The 18,902-nt window shown below is 44.4% G+C and overlaps 1 protein-coding gene across 2 annotated transcripts in view; it reads left to right on the forward strand.

Moving 5' to 3' along the window:
* The first annotated feature begins 2,327 nt into the window (after positions 1-2,327).
* CDH13 (cadherin 13) overlaps positions 2,328-18,902 on the forward strand; it is a 788,124-nt gene continuing 771,549 nt past the window's right edge. The window contains exon 1 of one of the 2 annotated variants that reach the window (XM_019488228.2): positions 2,328-2,491. In XM_019488228.2, coding sequence (XP_019343773.1) covers positions 2,447-2,491 — 45 coding nt within the window. In that variant the 5' untranslated portion in view covers positions 2,328-2,446. The remainder of the gene's footprint in view (positions 2,492-18,902) is intronic. The other variant, XM_006268561.4, reaches the window with a different exon arrangement.

The raw sequence follows: 18,902 nt of genomic DNA on the forward strand, positions 1-18,902 counted from the left end.
GGGGGGGAACAGCAGAGAGACAGAGCAAGGTTTTGAGGGAAACTATGGAGAGGAGATAGTTGTGGGGTGCAAAAAACTGAGAAAGAGAGTAGCCAGCCCCAGTCTGGGCAGTGGTTTGAGGCTGGGCACGCAGCTTCTGGACTCTGGGGTGAGTTTTGAGTTTTTTATTGTACCTGAGAGGAGTGAGAGACTGAGCATCCCCGGACAGAATGGACCAGTTGGTCAAAATTGTAGCTGCTCTGGGCTGGTCCGTATGATCGTGTTTCAGTCCTGGATGGCCCTTGTCGGTCAGGGGTAAACCCCTGTTTTGGTGCCGTGTCCTAAGGGTAAAACTGCTCTTTGGACCTATTCCTACAACCAAAATGCTCCAAGGTGCAGTTCAGGGACTACGGGAGGGGCCTGGAAGGCAGTGAGGGTAATGGTCAGAAGTGGTGTAGGATGGCTTAAAGCCAAAGGAGCAAGGGGTCCTAGTCAAAGGCCAAGTGGCCAAGGATTGTATGTCACATCATAGCTCCAGTCCTGACAAGCTGGCTTCCTGCCTTAGAGAAGGGAGCAATAGAGAACGGACTGGTACCTGGTGCAGCCAGAGAGCGGGCATTAGGGAAGATGTTGGGAGGGATAAAACCATCCCAGGTTGCTGAAGGCACTGAAGGTCTTAGTGCCAGCACTGAGGGTGCTGATGTTTGCTGCCTCCTATTTGCACTCTATTTACTATTTATAAGTTTTACTTCTTAACTGTCCAAGCCCACAAGGCCTGGAAGTGACTCCTTGCCAGAAGTGGTGCAAGCACCTACTCTGCACACTTTTAAGACACATTTAAATGCCTACCTTGCTGGGATCCTTTGATCCTGGCTGACTTTGTGCCCCCTGGACCCGATGATCTTACGAGGTCCCTTCCAGCCCTAATGTCTATGAAATAATGTGGTTATAGATATAAACCCATTCCAAACAGTGCCTGGGGCATGTTTACCCCCCAAGCTCTTTCTACATGGGAAGAATCAGGGTTGGAAGACAAGCTCCTTCCTCACTCCTTGACTGCGCTGTGGGAGAAAGGGGTGTGAGCTCACCCAGAGCAGCTGAGATAAAAATGGAAAGCTAGGAGGGGCTGAGAAAGCTACAGACTTGTATTTCTCACTGCAGGAAGCTCCTGCCAATGCTGGCGAAGATGGAAAGGGGTTGACAGCTTCTTTGAAACTGCATCCCTTCCCATCTAGCTGCCTGACTTGACTCTTTATCCACCCATCCCTCCTTTGGCAGCAGCCAAGCAGGAGACTTGCACATGCGGGATGGCAGCCGGTCAGATGCACGCCCCGTTCGACTGCAGTGGCAGGCATCCTTGTCGACTGCCTGTATCAGTAAGGAGATGGCGAGGGGCAGAGACACCAGAGGCAATGAGGAGGCTGATGAGGCCAGTGGGGGATGGTCCAAGTCAAAAGGCCAGCTGTGAGAAGATAGTTGATGGGGGGCACATCTGGAGAGGTTGACATACAACCATCAGGAAATTTGGGGTCTGAATTAAAAAAAAAAAAAATAGTAGTAGTCAGGGATGTGACTGATGGGCTGAAAGTGAGAACAAGTTGTAAAAAGGGGCATTTGACTTTTAATGTGGCACCCACCTACACGTCATTATGTTGCGAGCTATAATAGCCGGCAGGGATCTGATTGTTATAATATCCGGTCTCCTTCCAAACAAGAAAAGTTCCCATTGTGGAAGGGCGTGGACCTTAGAAACTTTGTCCTAGATGGATGTGCACGGAGACAAAAACCAGTCCAGCCATTACCTGAACAGTTAATAAAATCTATTGCCCTATGATGGATTTTTTCTCCCCCTTGCGGGATAGAATTGATCCGTCTTCATTGTGATTTGTGAGATTGAGGGTGAAAAAACACAAAATATAAGCTGTATTTCTTGTGCATCAAAAACTTCTGTGTCTTGTTCTTCCAAAGCTTGGAAGCAGCTAAGAGCTGTAGTGGTCATTTTTTTTTTGATTTATTGAAAATAAAGTGCACCTTATTAACATTTTAATAAAGAGAAGCTCTTTGCACTGGTGCTTTGACTTGCTGCTATTTTCTCCTGTACAATTCCATTCTCCAGGAAGGAAAATACTATTGAAAACCATAAAGCATGATTTGTTAGACTGAAACTAAACACACAAATACACCAAGGCAAAATGCTTCCTAAAGGTGCTGTGTTCGTGAGAGGTGCTTGCCCAGTATGTGTGATGCAAAATGGGGATGCTTTGTGAAGAAATCATCCTTGTAAAGCCATTGGTTCTGGTCATCAGACTCTATCCAATGCTTTAGTGATGATGCTGCTGATCTATTTGGGAAGTTGGCTGGCTCTCAAGGCAGAGTCTCTTCTCAAAGGCTGTTTCACAGTGAAAATATGCTCAGTGCAGCCGAGTGCATGAATGAAAAAGCCTCCGGTACCTTCTAGTCTGGCAAAATGCAGCACAAAACTCAACTTACTCTGTCCTTTCTACTGTCCCAGGTAAGAAATGTGGGTGGGGTTTTTTTTGGCTTTCTTTCATCTTCCCTCTTCTGCATTTGGAAGTATTTGTAATTCAAGTCTGATTTCTGAGTAATTAGACATTGCTTGAATTACTGTTGAAAGATGCAAGATCTCTGCTGTAAGCCAGTTGCTAGGAATGTGGAATCTCATACCTCTCTGATTTACAATTACAACAAATTTGCTCTGTGAGAGATAATATTTTTTTTTCGTTTGGGGAGGGGGTTGGGTTGGGGGGGGGGGAATCTTTCAAGTGTCTCAGTAGCAGCTGCAGCAGCAATATTTTCTGTCATATCAAATGCTGCAACTTTGATTTGTCTCTCTCTCCTCTGTGGCTTGTGCCGGGGAACGGGGTCTATGCTAGACAGCTCACGTTATTTATTGCTTTTTAAAAAGGAGGAAGAAAAAAATGTGGAGGAAAAAAAAAAATCAGACCGTGCATAAGGTGCCCCCGCACCTTCTTTGATAGCTGTCTAATACTCTGTGTTTGTGACTTGCTCTATAGCTTTTCCTCTTATTATATGTAATAGATCCCTGCTGCCAGCAAACAGAAACCCCCCCCTACCCTTAAAAGCCACAGGGCTGCTAAAGCCCTGCTGCTGCTGTCAGTCACAGCAGAGAACTAGCTGACTTCTCAGTCCCTTCTGGCTTCTTTCTTCCCCCATATGAATGCAAGGGGTTTAGTTTTGAAAGCTCTGTGTGATGTTGGAGGTTGCTTTGTTGTCGTCCAGCATGAAGCACTCACATCTTTTTGTCTTAGTCGCTCTATAAACTCCCGTTAAGTGACAGTATCATTGGCATCCTGTGCCCTGAGTGGAGATAAAAGTTAATTCCTTTTTGACTCGGGGCTTGAAAAGCTATGCATTTAACCCTCAGGAGGTTGGTGTCTCCTTCAGTGCTAGCCAAACTAATGCTTGGGACACTGAATCACTGTGTTCCTGCTGTTCCCAAAAGGGGTTTAAGTTGCTTTTTCAGGCAGAGAGAGAGAATGGTGAGGGTCCATTGTAGGGAAGGCTTTGCTGCTGAGACGAGCCAAAGGGCTGTGAGTAGGAGGTAGCTGTATGAGCTGACCATATGCACGCTGTTAGCTTTGGATCAGGAGCTGGTGTGCTCAGCTTCTCGTACGACCTGACACGCTTGGTGGCTGGTGAAGCTATGGTACAGGGTGGGACTCGATGGTTTGGGAATCCACGGGAGTGAGTGCATAGGCAGTTGGGTGGATTCAATTGTGAACATAAGTACTAAAGGGAGCAACAGAAAATGAATGATGGCAGAGAGTTTTGTCCTTGGTAGACTGTGAGTACATACTGCTGCACTATGTCAGATACATGATGCCTAGATGCCCTGGTGATGGGAGCCCTAGAAATGCATGGAAAGCACATGCCAGGGATGTGCCTATGGGATGCTGCATGAGCAAAGCTAGGCAGGCTCCATGGACTGCTCTAAGGGGAGATGCTCGGATGGGCAGGTGGTTAGGTAAGCTGCTCAAATAGAACCTCTAGGAATGGCTGGGAGTGCCCAGATGGGAATCAGGATGGAAACGTTGAGAGACTGGGCTGAGATTCAAGGACCGGCTGGGACTATGCAGGCAGGCAGCTGGGCAAGCTAAGCTGCCAATGCAGGCGGAAGCTGGGGCGGCACAGGTGTTCTCCAGAGAGGGCACTGCCTGGGGAAACCCACTGCTGCATAAGTGACCAGTTGGGAGCACTAAGCTGACCCCATGCCCAGTGACTCGAGGACTGCCATCTGGACTACAGTTCAGCCTGCCTTTTTGCTCTGTGACTGGAGTTGCTTCCACTTAGAAGCAGAATTATTCAGCTCAAGTTGCAGTTCTTTTTGAAGAATCAGAAAAGCTATAGCTATGTGAAGGAGGAGGGCATGCCTTCAGCGACTCTACCAACAGCCCCTTGAGCAAGCAGCTTGAACTGTGGGGTGAGCAAAGCACTAGTAGGGCCTGCAAGGCGCACAGCGCTTGATCCTGCCAAATACTCAAGCACCTGCTTAACTTTAATGCATGCCTTTAAAGTTCAGAACATGCTTAAATGATTTGCTGAGCTGGAGACAGTGTGCTGAGCCCATTGCAGGACTGAGTCCACACTACCTTGCACAGTCCAGCCTTCCCTTTCTTTATTTCTATCCACTGGGTGAGCAGCACCAATGGGACTGAACAAGTCTAGCTACTCACCCAATTTGTGTGGTCTTCAAGCTCTCAATCACAGCTCACTGGTTTGGATCTACAGTGCCTCGTATTCCAAGATATTCTCCCATCCAAGTACCGGCCAGGCCTAGCATTACTGAGTTGTCCAAGATCAGCATCATTCAATCTAGCACAGCTACTCAGTCCAGTATTTCAAAGGGTTTCATACTATGATCCACTTTCTCTATTACATTTGGAAACTTCATCTACCAGTGCATTTACTTGGTGACATAAAAAAAACCCAAAAAACTAATTTATGCATCGTGTCAGAAAGTTAATTCATTTGGAAATCAATTAAATCAGTAATAGGAAAGTACATAAATAAAACTGTTTTGTGGAAGGCGCCTGTAGAATACCGACAGGGAAAAATGCTAATTGCCAGCGATGCGTCCAGTCGGTGGTAGGAGGGAGGGAAAAGGAGGAATTATTACAATTCTGTTCAGATTTTCTCCTCGACTCCATACCCGCACAACTTGCATGCAAGAGGAAAAGTAAACAGAAGAATGTGAGAAACAACATATGAAACAAATGCAGCCATCTGGCAGCGGTAGTGGTTGTAACACATTTTTCCCCGGATTGATTTATTTATTTATTTTTCTTTTCACAGCAGCCGCAGTAACACCTTCCACAACACCGTGCGAGTGGAACTGGCAAAAATCAATCTTGATAAACTGATTTCTCAGTAATAGCCAGCCACTAATGCAACAGTTTTTTGTGGAAGTGGCGGAAAAGTGCGAGGCCGTTTTCTAAGCAGCAATAGCTGGGGGGTGTAGAGCATGGAAATATGTTCCCCTTCCAGAGCTCGTTATTAGATCATGAGACTATTCAAGAAATGAAGGCTTGTTTTGAAGTTTTTCCATTCAAAAGTCATAATAATAATAATAATAATAAATCAGTGCTTTAAACTATTCTTCAATGGTTTCACTTAAAAAAAATCAGTGGTTCTCAACTGTGGGCTGAGACCACTCTTTTCCCAAGCTTTATGCCTCGTTTACTTTATCAAGCATACTTCATGGCCTTTGGTAAGGATTAGCTTGTATTAACAAGATGGAGCACTGAACTTTATTGCCCCAAAGACCTGGTCTCCTTGATGGCACGGTTGTACTGTCATTTAATAAATATGAAGTGCTTCCTGTATGTTGATTGGGGAAGGGGTGGAGAGCAGGGAGGAAGTGTTTGGCAGTATCTTAATATAAGTGGCTACAGGATAATGCATTCCTAGAAACCCTCCGCGTGGTGGTGATCGGTGACTTTGAAAGTGCATATACACTATCCTACTTCTTCAGTTTGAAGTTGCCAGTGAAAGTACTGAATGCATACTGCTAGCTTGCATCTGGGCAATCCAATGCAATGTGCACTTCAATAGTAAAATCTCTATGGCTGCTTAAAATAGTTTCCATCCTGAATCAAAGTGCGTTATTGAAAACTGATGTTTTCTAAAACTTGCAGGCAGAAGGTTTTAAAGGTGAATAAGGTTCTTTATCGGGATTACTTACTTACTTAGGTATTTCAGTGCAGTACACAGAAGAGTGCGGCAGTGGTGGCATTGGATTGTTGTCCAAATTAGCTATCAGAAGTGGTTGTTCACAAGATATACATAGACATCTGACACTAAAACTTACAACATAAGGAAAACAGTGTTTGGGAATGTTGTCAAGGCTGAAAGAAGAAAAATAATCTATTTAGGTATATTTGCGTTCATGGCAGAAAGCACAGATTTCACGTATGCTTTTATATAATGAATCAAGGTAGTCGCAGAGCACTTTCCCCAAATAGGTATACCATACTGCTGAAAGAATTCTTCTTTACCTACCTTATTTTTTCATATTTCTCCAGAAGAGGGCTCCATGCACAACTTGAAAGTCGATGCTGTCTGAAAAGCACTAGTTTAGCTGCTTCAGAGGAAAAGAAGACTATTTCTCACACAGAATGGGGAAAAAAAACCTTTAAGGATTTTCCTCAAGATCTAGTCAATCATTTCCTTATAGTATCTCATTATTGCAGCTGTTTTGACACTACTTAGTGTAATTATAATTTCAGAGACCTACACAGTGTGTTGCATCTGGAAGTTTCAGATTTTCTCCCAGAACTTACAAAGTATTTTATTTTTCCATGCTATAATATGATAACGATTGGATGGTCTGTTTTCAAGTATCTTTTTTAAGCTTTTTTTTTTTTTTTTTTAAAAGGATCTTCTCTGCTAAAAGTTGTACAAGATTATTTGCATTTAGTGTGAATCTGAAGCTAACATACCTACCCCCTGTTGACCTGTGTCAAGCCATCTCTTAATGACCGTAAGTGGTCAGGAACCTTACTTTTATGCATCATTTAGAAACTGGTACTTTCAATAATACAAGGCGCTGTAGCATCATGCTGTAACATTGGCTCAGTGCTTTCTTGACTGTGCGTGCGTGTACGTGTGCATGTTTTCACTCTTGGCAGGTAGATGCAGTCCTCCCGTGGACTGCCAGAACTGTGGCTTTGGCACTCTGTTATTGGGCCACAATAAGGCAGATGTGGTTTTCCTTGAGGGCCCTCCTTTTGGCTAGCAAGTGAAGCAGAAATGCAAGGGCAACTGCTTTCCTTTTGAGTTGCTTGCTCCGTGCCCACTTCACTGTGGGAAATGCTTGTGGCCATTGCTCTCTTCACTTACATTACTGCATCCGCTAAACCTGAAGTTTCTCCAGTGGAAGTAGGACAATCTGTCCTAAAGCACACAGCTGTCCACTGGGCTGCTTTTACATCACTTCTCTCCTCATGCCACTAGGACAGTGGCATGGCATAGGACATTAGGTCATTCGATGCCAAATAGGGGGAAGGGGGTTAACACCAGAACACTATGCTAGGGACCAAATTCAGCTTTGAGCCATTTTCACTTCATTAACTGACAGGGTCATCAGAGTTTAGCTGACTATTTGTTCATATTACAGTGTAGATTTTTTTTTTTTTTTAATGAGAACTATATCTCATCTAGCAAAGGAAGGAAACTGGTTGCTTAGAAACTTTATTCCTTTGCTGGCGGAGTGAACTCATTTCTCCCATTACCATATCAAACATTCTATTATATTTTGTGCTATCCTTTTGGTAGGTGAAGAAAAGGAGGAACTTGGAAGATCTGGCTTGATGATCTGGGTTACAGCTAGCCTGAGAACATATTACCTTCCCTTAAGTTTTTTTTAGGCTTTATCTAAATGGCAGCTACCATGCCTAATAGCAGCCCCTCAACCATGCCAAGAAGGGTGTCTCCTCAAATGGGAGACTGTGTATCTGCACCCAGAGAGTGTTTCCAGTTTGGCTAATTAGCCAGATCTGAGTTTTATGTTTCCCATGGAAAAAAATGCAGATTTTCCCTTTTAACATGGAAAACTTCAGATTTTTTCTTTTATTTTAAGGGAGAGAGATGTGAATTTTCCACTCTTGCAAAGAGCTGTCTGTAGACTGTCAGAGCTGCAGCCTGGCAAGGGGCTGCAGGAGAGTGGGAAGAGGGCACTGTGCTGCCCAGCCCAGGTGGTGCATGGGGGCTGGGGCTGGGATGTGTGGCTGCAGGGCCCTAACAGGGAGTGGGATGAGGCCATGGGTGGCTCATTTGGGGGGGGGGTGCTCCCCACTGCTCTGTGCACTCCTGGGGGCACATGCCCCCTCAGATTTGTGTGTGGGGCGGGCTGCCTGCTTCAGGCTTGGGCTCTTGGATGACCCAGCAGGCGGGACCCAGCACAGCAGAGTGGGGTTGGGTGGGGAAGCTCGGTGCTGCCGTTGCAAGTCCCATGCTGCCCTGGTGAGATGCCCCCTGCCCACTTGGCAGCAGCAGCAGGAGGCATAACTTATGCCACCACCCCAGCTGCTGCTGGGCAGGCAGGGGACACCTTGCCAGGGCAGCATGAAGCTTGCAGTGGCGGCAACGAACTTCTTCAATCTGTTCTGCCATGCAGCATTCGCCATGGAGGTCCTGGGGCAGGGCAGTCTGCCCCAACCCCTGCCCCCTCTCCTTCCCCCCATGAGCTCCACTCCAGCTCTGCCAGCTGCAGAGGGAAGGGGAGCTGGGCTCTGCGCTCTGCTCCGCTGCAGTAGCCTCCTCCCATGGGCAGCAACCAGGGCTCAGGTGCTGCTGTGTGGGCAAGGGACTGTGGACCTGGGTCCCTGGCCCTGTAGCCCTGGCATCTGAGAGCCCCCCCCCATCAGGACTGGGGGGGTTGTGGGTGGGGAGTGAGGGGCATCAGCAAGGGTGGCGGGATTGTAGGTGGGTACTAAGGGGCCTAGACCTGTGTCCTGGTGAGTGAAGGGGGGAGGGAAAGCTCTGATTTTTCCATGATAAAAAACCCAGAATCAAATACCAAAATTTATAGATACTTAGAATTTATTTTATTATAGTTATTGAGGCACTGGTAGGCTTCCAAATTACTTAAAATGGTAAAAATAGCAATAAAATACTGTGTTCAGTTGGTACATACATACATACATGCATACATAGTGATGTTTCCTTTTAATCATGGATTTTGGGTTTTTCAATCTGAGAATTTGTTGTTTTTTTTTTTTTTTTTTAATGAAAACAGGATCCCTGCTAATTAGTGATGGTACCAGCTAGCCCTCCTGAAACCCCATGTGAACTTGATTTTACATTGCTTCTGGTTTAGAAGCCAGGCTGCCATGTTGAGCCTGGTAACCTCACCACGCAGACATGTCGTAGGTCTATTAAAGGGATCAGGCAAGGAAAATATAAACTTTTACATTTAAAAAAAAAAAATAAATGCCTATTTAGCCTGCAGCTATACCAATATGTCTAGGCCTTAGGAAATCTGGATAAGAAATTAGAAGGACAAGCAATTGTGGTTGCATTAAGCTTTTTGGCTGGCAAGTTGATCATCTTCCCTTTAAGACCCAGACTCTTCAGGAGGTCTCAGAGAAAGGCACCCAAAGTCTCTGTTCTCCTTTGAAAGTCTTGATATCTTTGTTTGAATGGTCTGTGTTCCAGCAGGCATATTCCTGTGATATCCTGTGGGGTTTATTTTTAACCTGGTAATGACTTTCTTTCAGCAAAGCTTCTATGTTCTTTTCCCTTTCTCTGTAAATGACCGACATCCAATCCCTTAGTGAGACTACAATGCAGAAATATTCCCTAATGTCCGATATCTAGTTCAGTTTCAAGGACTCTGCAAGCGGGTATGTCACGGAAACCAAGCAGCAAGATTATATGAGAGATGATTGCTGGCTTGCTGGAGCACAGAGGAACCATAGGTTTCTGAAAGCTGAAAAACACAGGCCCAGTCCTGCAAGCTGCTCTGTTAGGATAAATCCTGCCCGTGCAAGATAGAGGATATGGAATAACTTGAAGTATTGGGGGCTTAAATTCAGTTCAGCTGTTTGTATTGTGCATGAGCAAACAAGTGTCTTAAAATGTATTTAAAATGCTGATGCTTGGGCTGGTTAATTCATACTGAATTAACCAATTACTTGATATCAAGTTTGCGTAACTTCAGGATGTCAGGCAGGATCTTCATCACATTTAAAACAAACAGGAAAAAAATCCTCTTTGAGCTGAGTCAGAGGCATGGAAATTTGAGCCCAAGGAAGAATTTTCAAAATGGCACGAGTTGATGAAAACACGATGCTGTAATCTAATGGTACCTATAGCCTGCAGTACAGTGAAAACCACAGTTCATGTGCATGAGACCAAGATTCTCGGCTGGCTTAAATTGATGTAAATCCATCGGGCAGCTATGCCAACTCGCATCAGTTGTGAATGTTGCCCATTGTACATAAATAGGAATGGGTAGTTAAAACTGTAGAGCCTAATGCTTGCTTTTTGTTCAAGCTCTATTCCCTTGTAGGACTGATGACTTTCTCTCTCAGGGTAAGAGAGAAATCTTTCCTATACTTATTCCCATAACTTTAATGATACTTCTCTAGGCAAAGAAATGAAGAATCAGGCCCTTCGGAGGCAGGCTTCCAGACTTTGAATGCTTCCTATACTGCCTCCGAAGGCATGTGTACTAGCAGCCAGCCCTATGCTTTGCTCTAGGGACCAGATTCTGTTAAATGATAAAACCTATGAAGGCTGAACATATCGCTGTTATATAGTTGACAAAGCAGGAAATCCAAGCATCTGCTACTTTGGTGTCTAAGTAGGATGGGCTGGAATTGGCCATTAGGAGCTGATGGGAATTTCCATGGCTAGAGATGTGCAGAGCAAAGAGTTTGGACATTTAGGTGAACTGTAGCATGGGAAGGAGGGAGCATTTTGACTCTTCCCAATAGTGGGGTTGATCTTTCAACATTTGGGGTTTAGTTAGAGTTTGGTGGCTTCTGGCCAAATGAAACCATAAAGTTTGGCTTTTTGGCAACGCAGGATCCTTGGCCTTGCAAGTCCCAGAAAGCCACGAGTGGTTTCTATTAACGCTGGTTCTCTTGAAATTTAGATGTAAATGGGTAAAAGGAAAAGGGTGTGGTTAAAGACAAATGAGAATGAGATAATACATCTTAAAAGACATCTATCTGTTTCTAATTTATGCAGCACTTAGGTACCATGTTGAGTTACTGTGTAAGGCTCAGGAACAAGTATTTTGTTCCCAAAATGTCTTGTATTCTCATAATAGATGGACTGATTGAAGTAACTGATGTTCTGAACTCTATATGCTTTGTGTTGTGAATACCAACAGCCTTATTAATCTACCGATGTACAGCTCTGATGGGCTCAGATAGCTTGGATAAGATTTTACTGCCCTTTACTCATGTTCATTGGTACCTAGGCAGTAAATTATTACTAAGTGGGCCAGGAGCTTAAAAATGACTATTAAACGTCTGCAAATGATGGGAAGTGTGTGTGAGATGGAAAGTGGTCTGATGTACTTTTCCCTTCCTCTGAAGAATTCTGGTTTTGCTTTCATAATTTTGAGGTTTGAAGGTTATTTTAAAAAGAAAGTCATAAAGCAGAACAGTTATTGAAGTCAACATCTGTAGTTGCTGACTCTACTTTGTTGGATCTGTGCAGCCCACTAGCAACACAGAAATTGTAAAGCTCGGTGCAGGGGGAATATTGATCATGCAGTGTGTTGGAAAGGCAGCATTTTAGGGGTTACTTCTAGTTGCTCCTATTACCTGAAACAACGTGGAGACAGGTAGCTCTGGTGTAACAGTGAGGCTGTTACTTTGTAGCTTCCTGTGTTGCATTGCTCTCCGACTTAATGAAGACTTTCTGATAATGGCACTCAGGCAGGCTTTTTGGCTATGTTGGCAGGCATTATTGTTGACTTCACCGCAATCAGTGGAGAGATGGCAGCTGAGAATCTGGTGACCTGCATATTTAGCAGGGTGAGGGATATTCAGTATTGATGTTATATATTTCTGCTTTGTATGTATTGGGATATTTATATGGGTCTCACAATAGCTGAGTAGCTTGCAAACAATGAAATTATCTTTGCTTCCCTCCAGTAAATGTTGAGGGATGATAGGGACATTATTTTAAAGTGGGAGACAGCCTCCACCATCTGCCTCTGTTCCAATGACTTCTGTTCTGTTATGTTAGTTGAGTAAAGATGTACGCCGCCATCACTTTTGCTGCCGATTATTGATGAAGCAGTGACAGCTCACTGTACTGTCCAAAGACTAATACTAATTGGCTGGATCCCAGAATAAATTAATTTTCCAGGCCAATCAAACTAGTAATTGTATTGTTTTTGTTAAAGACTGCTATACATTTAGGAATACATAACCTCATAAATCTGGCATGCTTGGGACCAAGCATCTACCAGAAATTTGAAAAGTTGGGATTTTTGAAACCAGAGTGGCGGCTGGTCGCGGAGTGGGGAGGGAGGGTGCAGGTAGCAGCAGCTGGTCCCGGAGCAGAGGCCGCATGTGCAGCGGCGGCGCAGGGTGATGGATGGCGGCGGCAGCCACCGTGGGCAAGCTTCCCTCTCTGCATCCGGGTGGGGGGAGGGGAGGTGGGCAGGAGGGGCATTTTAAAAAGTGCCGAATTTTCAAGAATTCTGGATTTTTGAGATCCGGATTTATGAGGTTATACTGTATAATCATTTCTGATTGGCCATTCCCTGTATAAAGGAAACGCACGACATTCAGATATCATTGAAGTTAAGTGAGTTGCTTGGGGAAGTCAGCTAACGCTAGGATTGGCATGCTAAATTGGGGACACTTAACTACGCAAAGAGACATGGTCTATGGACCTACGTACAGTATTCAGAGCTAACGATTTTAGAGATTTTAGTGGAAAGTCTGCCTCTTCCTCATCTTGACATCTTTTTCAGACGTGGATTCAATTTCCTGAACTTGACTCTCAAGAGTTCTACTTTCTGTCTTTCTCTTCCCTCCATGAATCAAATACATACAAGTGTAGAACCTGTTTCTTAATTACTGTTGCTGGGACCTTAATGAATGCATTGATTATGGATGGCTGAATTGGTTTAGATAAAGTAGAAACTAATAAAATCCTTTGCCCTAAACGTAATTTGACCCCAAACCAAGGCATTCTTCCAACTTGTTCCTCTATGTGTTGGGCTTTGATCCCAGCCAGGATCTGGAAGAAATAGATGGGAGATCACTTCTCTTACTGGCTTTTGGTCTGACTGGAAGTCAGAATCATCAGGTCTCACGTAAGGAATCCTGCTCAAATGAAATATTTTTCCTGTCCCATTTTGAATGTCCCAGAGGTCTCTGATAATCCTGAGAAGTGTTTGGTCTTTAGTGTGCTTACTGAACAAGCCTACAAACCCTTTTCTCCCTTTCTTATAAGGATAGAAAAATGTGCTTATCTGTCATATCTCATCCTCTGTATGTCTCCTATGAGAATGGCTTTGACCAAAGTCCACTGAGACCAACAAGCTGAATGATCTTGTAAGGTCCCTTCCAGCCCCTAACATCAATCTATTAACTCACTTCCACAGTTTCCAGATCAGCTCCCTGTTTTAGTCAGATGACATGATGAGGTGATTTTCTTAGTTAAAAAAAAAAGGTTCCTTAAATACTTTTAAGTATAAAAGTAGATTCCTGTAGTACCTTGCAGAGGTATTCTTTTTGCTATCTAACCTGCAGATTTTCTAGAATTCATCCAGCATTAAATGGTAATATTTTGTTAAAGTGACAGGCAAATATGAGCTTTGCATTGCTGTAATTTGTATTTCTGACCTAATCTCAGAGTCTCCATTTTAGCTGTAATAAAAATGCTATTTACAACTACTAATTGAAGATTTTTTTTTTACTGTTACCATGAACACCAAGAGCTTTGCAAGGAAGAAATAAAGAGCGGTTTTGAAGAGTGTTTATGTGCATTTTCTAAGAAGTGCAGATATTAAAGGTGGTCCTCCAAAACTCCGAAACCAGAAATACCAAGAGCACTGGAAAGTTCGGACCTGAAACTTGTGCCTCGATCTTGGGCAGTTTTTTTTCCTTCTAAGCCAGTCCATTATTTTGGTCGCACCTACAGTACAGTAGAGTTAGGAAGCAAATTAGGTTTCCTAACTAACCCCATTAAACACTTGAAAGTTGTTGGTACTCTCTCAACTTTTGAGAAGCTCAATATAGTGAGTTAGTAATAATCTTCTTGCTGACTTAGCTGCTGAATTTACTATCCCTTCCTTATGCCAGCACAGGAATAGAAGTGAGAAGATCAAACTCTAATACACCAACCCAGAAGGGGAAAAACAAACTGAAGAAAAAGAGAAAACTAAATGGAATTCAGTACACTGTAATTTTTGTGCAGCTGTTAGGAGGTGGGAAATAGCCTTTTGCATCCCTGCTGGAGCTAATTGGTGTATGCTGAGATGGGAGTAAAGGGCATAGTCTGATCCTGATGCAAGTGAATGAACACATGCAAACCTCAGTGAAATCAGAAGGGAAATTAGCTATGTGTTTAGACTAACAAATTCGCTTCACTTGTGCTGTGATTGTATTCAGATAGGAACTTGTGCCGGTAAGAAGGAAAAGCAGGACACTGCCCCGGTAATTTATATACACGTGTGTATCAGTGCACTGGAGCGTGACGGAGGCAGGAAATTTTATCCGTTACAAACTATCTATCTCTTCCCTAGCTCCAGGCATTCATTATATGCCCAGACACAGAATATACTTTTATTCCCTTCTATGTTTCATGTTTTGGTAGGTTTTTTTTTCATTATCATTTGCTATAAGGATGAATGGCCAATATTGATCTCTGCCTGATGCTTTGAAACCTTTGTGTGCATGGGCATTAATCCCATCCCAGCAATGTCTTGGGAATGCAGAGGAAACGGTCAGATTTTTAGTGATGGCCTTTGTCTTCTCCAGTTATTAGGCCAGGTGTGAGAGGGACCCGTGAGGGGTTGGTATGAAGCTGATTTGGCCTTTAGTGAAGGATAGTGACTCATAGTTCATTAGCATCTGTCTGTCCACCTTCCAGTTCTGATGGAGGCCTTTGGACTAGGGAAAGCTGGGTCCTTAACCACCTACCACCTTAATGGGGAAGTGGACATAATCCTGGTGGAGGACAAGAGAAAGCTAGGAAGAAAGGGCATTTTCATCGTGGTTTTATGGAAGCAGTATGTGAAGAAAGGAGCCAGAGCCCCTGGTTAGTAAATGGGCTAAGAATGAATTAACTAAGGGCGCTGACCAGCGTGATGGTTTGTCACGTGATTGGCCACTGAAAGCGCCCTACACGTGTATGCTGACAGAAGTGCTTGGCTGCAGAATGCTTTAAAAATGCTTGATCACGTGACAAGCTGAACCCTTGTCGCATGAGGGTTCAGATGAAGATGCTACAATGCGGAGTGCCTTCATTAACATCTGTCAGTGCAGCCAGAAGCGGGGCTGGAGGGTATTTGGAGGCCCTCCTGAGGTGGAGGGCCTCCAATCCACATTTCCTCCCCAACTCTAGCAGGGCTAGGGGACAGACACTGCAGACATGCAGCCCCTCTGCCCCAATTAGCTCCAAAGCACCCTTCTGATCCAACAGTGAACATTGGAACCAGATCCCCTCCAGATTCAAGTTAACTCACAGTCCTCCAGCATCCCAAGAGGCTTTGCAACTTCCCCATAACCCCTTCCACACACCAGGTGGGTGGGCTAGCCTTGGCCAAAGCTGTCTGCTCCAGCCAAGCAGGGAGGCATGCTTTAGCACCCCATGGCTTCTGGCCTGGGCCACTGCAGGCCTGTGGTTGCATTTCTGGAATCCGAAGTGAATGTCTGTTCACTTGCTTATTGGCTCAATCTATGCAGCTTAGACTAACCTGTGAAGATAGAAATGAATCGGCCTTGGGCTTTTTGACTTCTGTACTTACCCGCAGTGATAGTCCTAGGCTCAGCAGACGGGGAATAGAGAATTAGTTTGCATTGCTTCGTTAACCATTCCCTTTCTGCTATCTCCTAGAGGAAAAAATGATGTGGTTCTGTCAAGCGGTGAGCGGTGAATGCCTGTCTTCAAGGCTATTAGTTGAGTCCAGAGTTGGTCTATATTAAAAAATATGTATTACAAAGGCATGCAACTTATAAACTATTAATCTGCATTTGATCCTGAGCTTCTGCAGTATTTACTTGTGACTCATGATTCATCTAGCATCTGGCAGTGCTAGAGTTTAAGTGCTAATAAAGGAGAAAGAACACAGCAGAGTTCAAATGTGTTTGACCTTTTCTAATATTGCTAAGAAAAAATTGAAAAATTGTTTAGTTACACTGATCTTTGCAGTCTGTTATGCAGATGGGTTTACTGCCGTCCTTCAAATCTCTCTTGGGAGACTGGATGACAAAGGGGCTTTGGGGAATAATGAGACTCTGAGCCCAAACACCACTGCATTACACTGGATGTTGTCATGCAGGCTAGAACAATTAGATTTGTGCCTGATACCTGTTGCATATATAATACCCAGTAAGCCAAAGAGTTGGGGAGAAGTTCATTTGCTTTAGTTTGCCTTCTCCAGATGACTGCTTGGAAATCAGTCAGGTCAGCAGTGTCCATGAGTCTTGAGAAGCTGACGGGTGTGCTTGTGTAGAAGGAAATGGGGGTCTAACTTTGCAAGTTAGTTTATGGATAGCCATTCACAATTTAAATAAAATCACCACCATATCTGACACCCTGACTAAGCAGTGAGAATACAGAGGCCAGGGTCTTGCTTCTATGGGGAAGCTGAAACTACATAGAGAGACTAATGTGACTGAGCAACAGTGCCTTTAAAATAATGGGAGCAGTAATATAGCCAGGGTATTGCCTATTATAACTGTTCTATGGACATAAAAGAGTTTGGGTTGGTAGGGGTGTCAGTCTAGCACGTGGTGTAACTGGAACAAGAGTCCACCCTGGCATCAGTTTCTGAGCACTTTCTTGTTCTGGGCGCTTGGAAAACAGAAGATGTCTGCCCAGTACATCCCGTGCTGCAAGCTGCATCTTGTGCCAAGCCAGGGAGTGTGGGGTTTGGCAAGCCCTATGCAGGGTGGATCCTCTTTTCCCTGAAAGAGTGAGCAAGCCATTCCTGTACAAGGGGCTGAGCCGCAGCTGGAGAGACAACGTGGCTGCTGCCCAGCACTTCCACAGCTGTTTATCTAATTCAGGTGCTAGAATCACAGCTACTCCCTCTGAGTGTTTTTTTTCTTTCTTTTCGGACCTGAAACGGTGTTATGGAATCGTTTTAGCTCTTTCTTGGTTTGCTTTCTGTGCTCCCCATGTGCTAAACTATTCAAGATTGGTGCAGAGGAAGAGAAGCCCACTTTCCCCCGTGCTGGTGCCAGCTGCTTCCTCTCTGCCTCTCTGGTTGAATGCATTTCTGCAATAATGAAGCTAAAGCAATTTGGTTAAGTAAGGGCAGTGTGTCTTTTTACTTCCTCACCCCTCATACCCTGAGCGTACAACAGTTTGGGCAGATGGCTGGAGGAAACGAATCCTCCTGTTCAGCATTTAGACTCCTCAGAAATGGGCCTTGGAATTGCTAACCTCAGGCATTCAAAACCCTGAGTCAGCCCTGCCCCGGCACCCTAAGAAAGGTTTAAAAATCCCAAGGATGTTTTATTTAAAAAGGCAAAGCCCTTTTTAATTTGCTCTTTTGTTTTACCAAAGCTCTAGAGGCTACATTTTCCAAGCCATTTTCTGCAACTGCTGGGCTAAACTCTACTTAAATGAAAGCTGAGATTCTCACCTAATTGTGGGACTCCTGGTGCTTGGGCTTCTGGACCTTTAGCAGCGTTTGGGGATCTTATTCCAGAGGTTGGTGTCGGACATGCATGTTTTCCCCTTGGTAATTGAATGCCACACTTCCCTGGCTTGCAGCAGGTTCCTGAAGAATCTTAAACCAAAGGCAATGAATCTACTTTTATTTCTCTCTACCACCCAGGCATTTCAGGTTTTCCCTCTCTTTTGATGGGACATTTGGGCTTAGTACTCAGGGTTGGGAGTACATGAAACAACAGACCAGGAGATTTTGACTATACATGTCTTTTGCTCTATCAGTTTCCCATGCACTCCCTTTACCTTTCACCTTTAGTTCCTAGCCTGCATGCCACCAGTAAATGAAACCATTGCTGGTCAGGCTTTTACATTTGCCATTACTTGGCACCAGGACAGTATATAGATAACCTCCGAGAGGCTTCCAAGTTCCTTTTCTCCCTTTCAAGCTTCATCCTTGATTTGAAGCGTCTGCTGGAGCTCTGTAAACACAGTTACTTTGGAGCTGGAGCTCAGGACACTGTGTGTACTTTAAAGCTGCGAGTGACTCATCAGTTGACTGTTCAAAAAGCGGTTTCCAAAGGGGATCACTCATCTCCCTGGAGTGGCGGAGATATTTTCAGGCTGGCTGAGCAATGTTATGGGAATGTTTTAAAACTTGCCTAGTTCACATCATGGGGCAGCGGCAGTCTTGAAGGCTGTCGGTTTAATAAAGAATTGCTCATGGATTCCATGGGTGGTGCCTTGCAATATTCTTAGGCAATCTAATAATAGTTCATCGCTGCTCCTGGACTGCCAGGATAGTCTTAGACTGGCTCTACTTTGAATGCTTTAACCTCTTCTTGTCCACCTGCTTGATGTTAGATGCCAATAATACACAAGCAGCAGCATAGGTGCGGGCAGATGCTACAGGAATTGACTGAACAAACTCCTTGCACATATGCCATGTCGAATACTGGAGGGAAGTGGTTTTAGCACTATCCTGTTGGATGAACCATGGACGAGGACATTATTTTGCTAGTCACTACAAATACAGTACAAATAGATGGGTCTCTGCCCGAGGGAGA

This window comes from Alligator mississippiensis, chromosome 10 (assembly GCF_030867095.1).
Source record: "Alligator mississippiensis isolate rAllMis1 chromosome 10, rAllMis1, whole genome shotgun sequence".
Lineage (NCBI taxonomy): Eukaryota > Metazoa > Chordata > Crocodylia > Alligatoridae > Alligator > Alligator mississippiensis.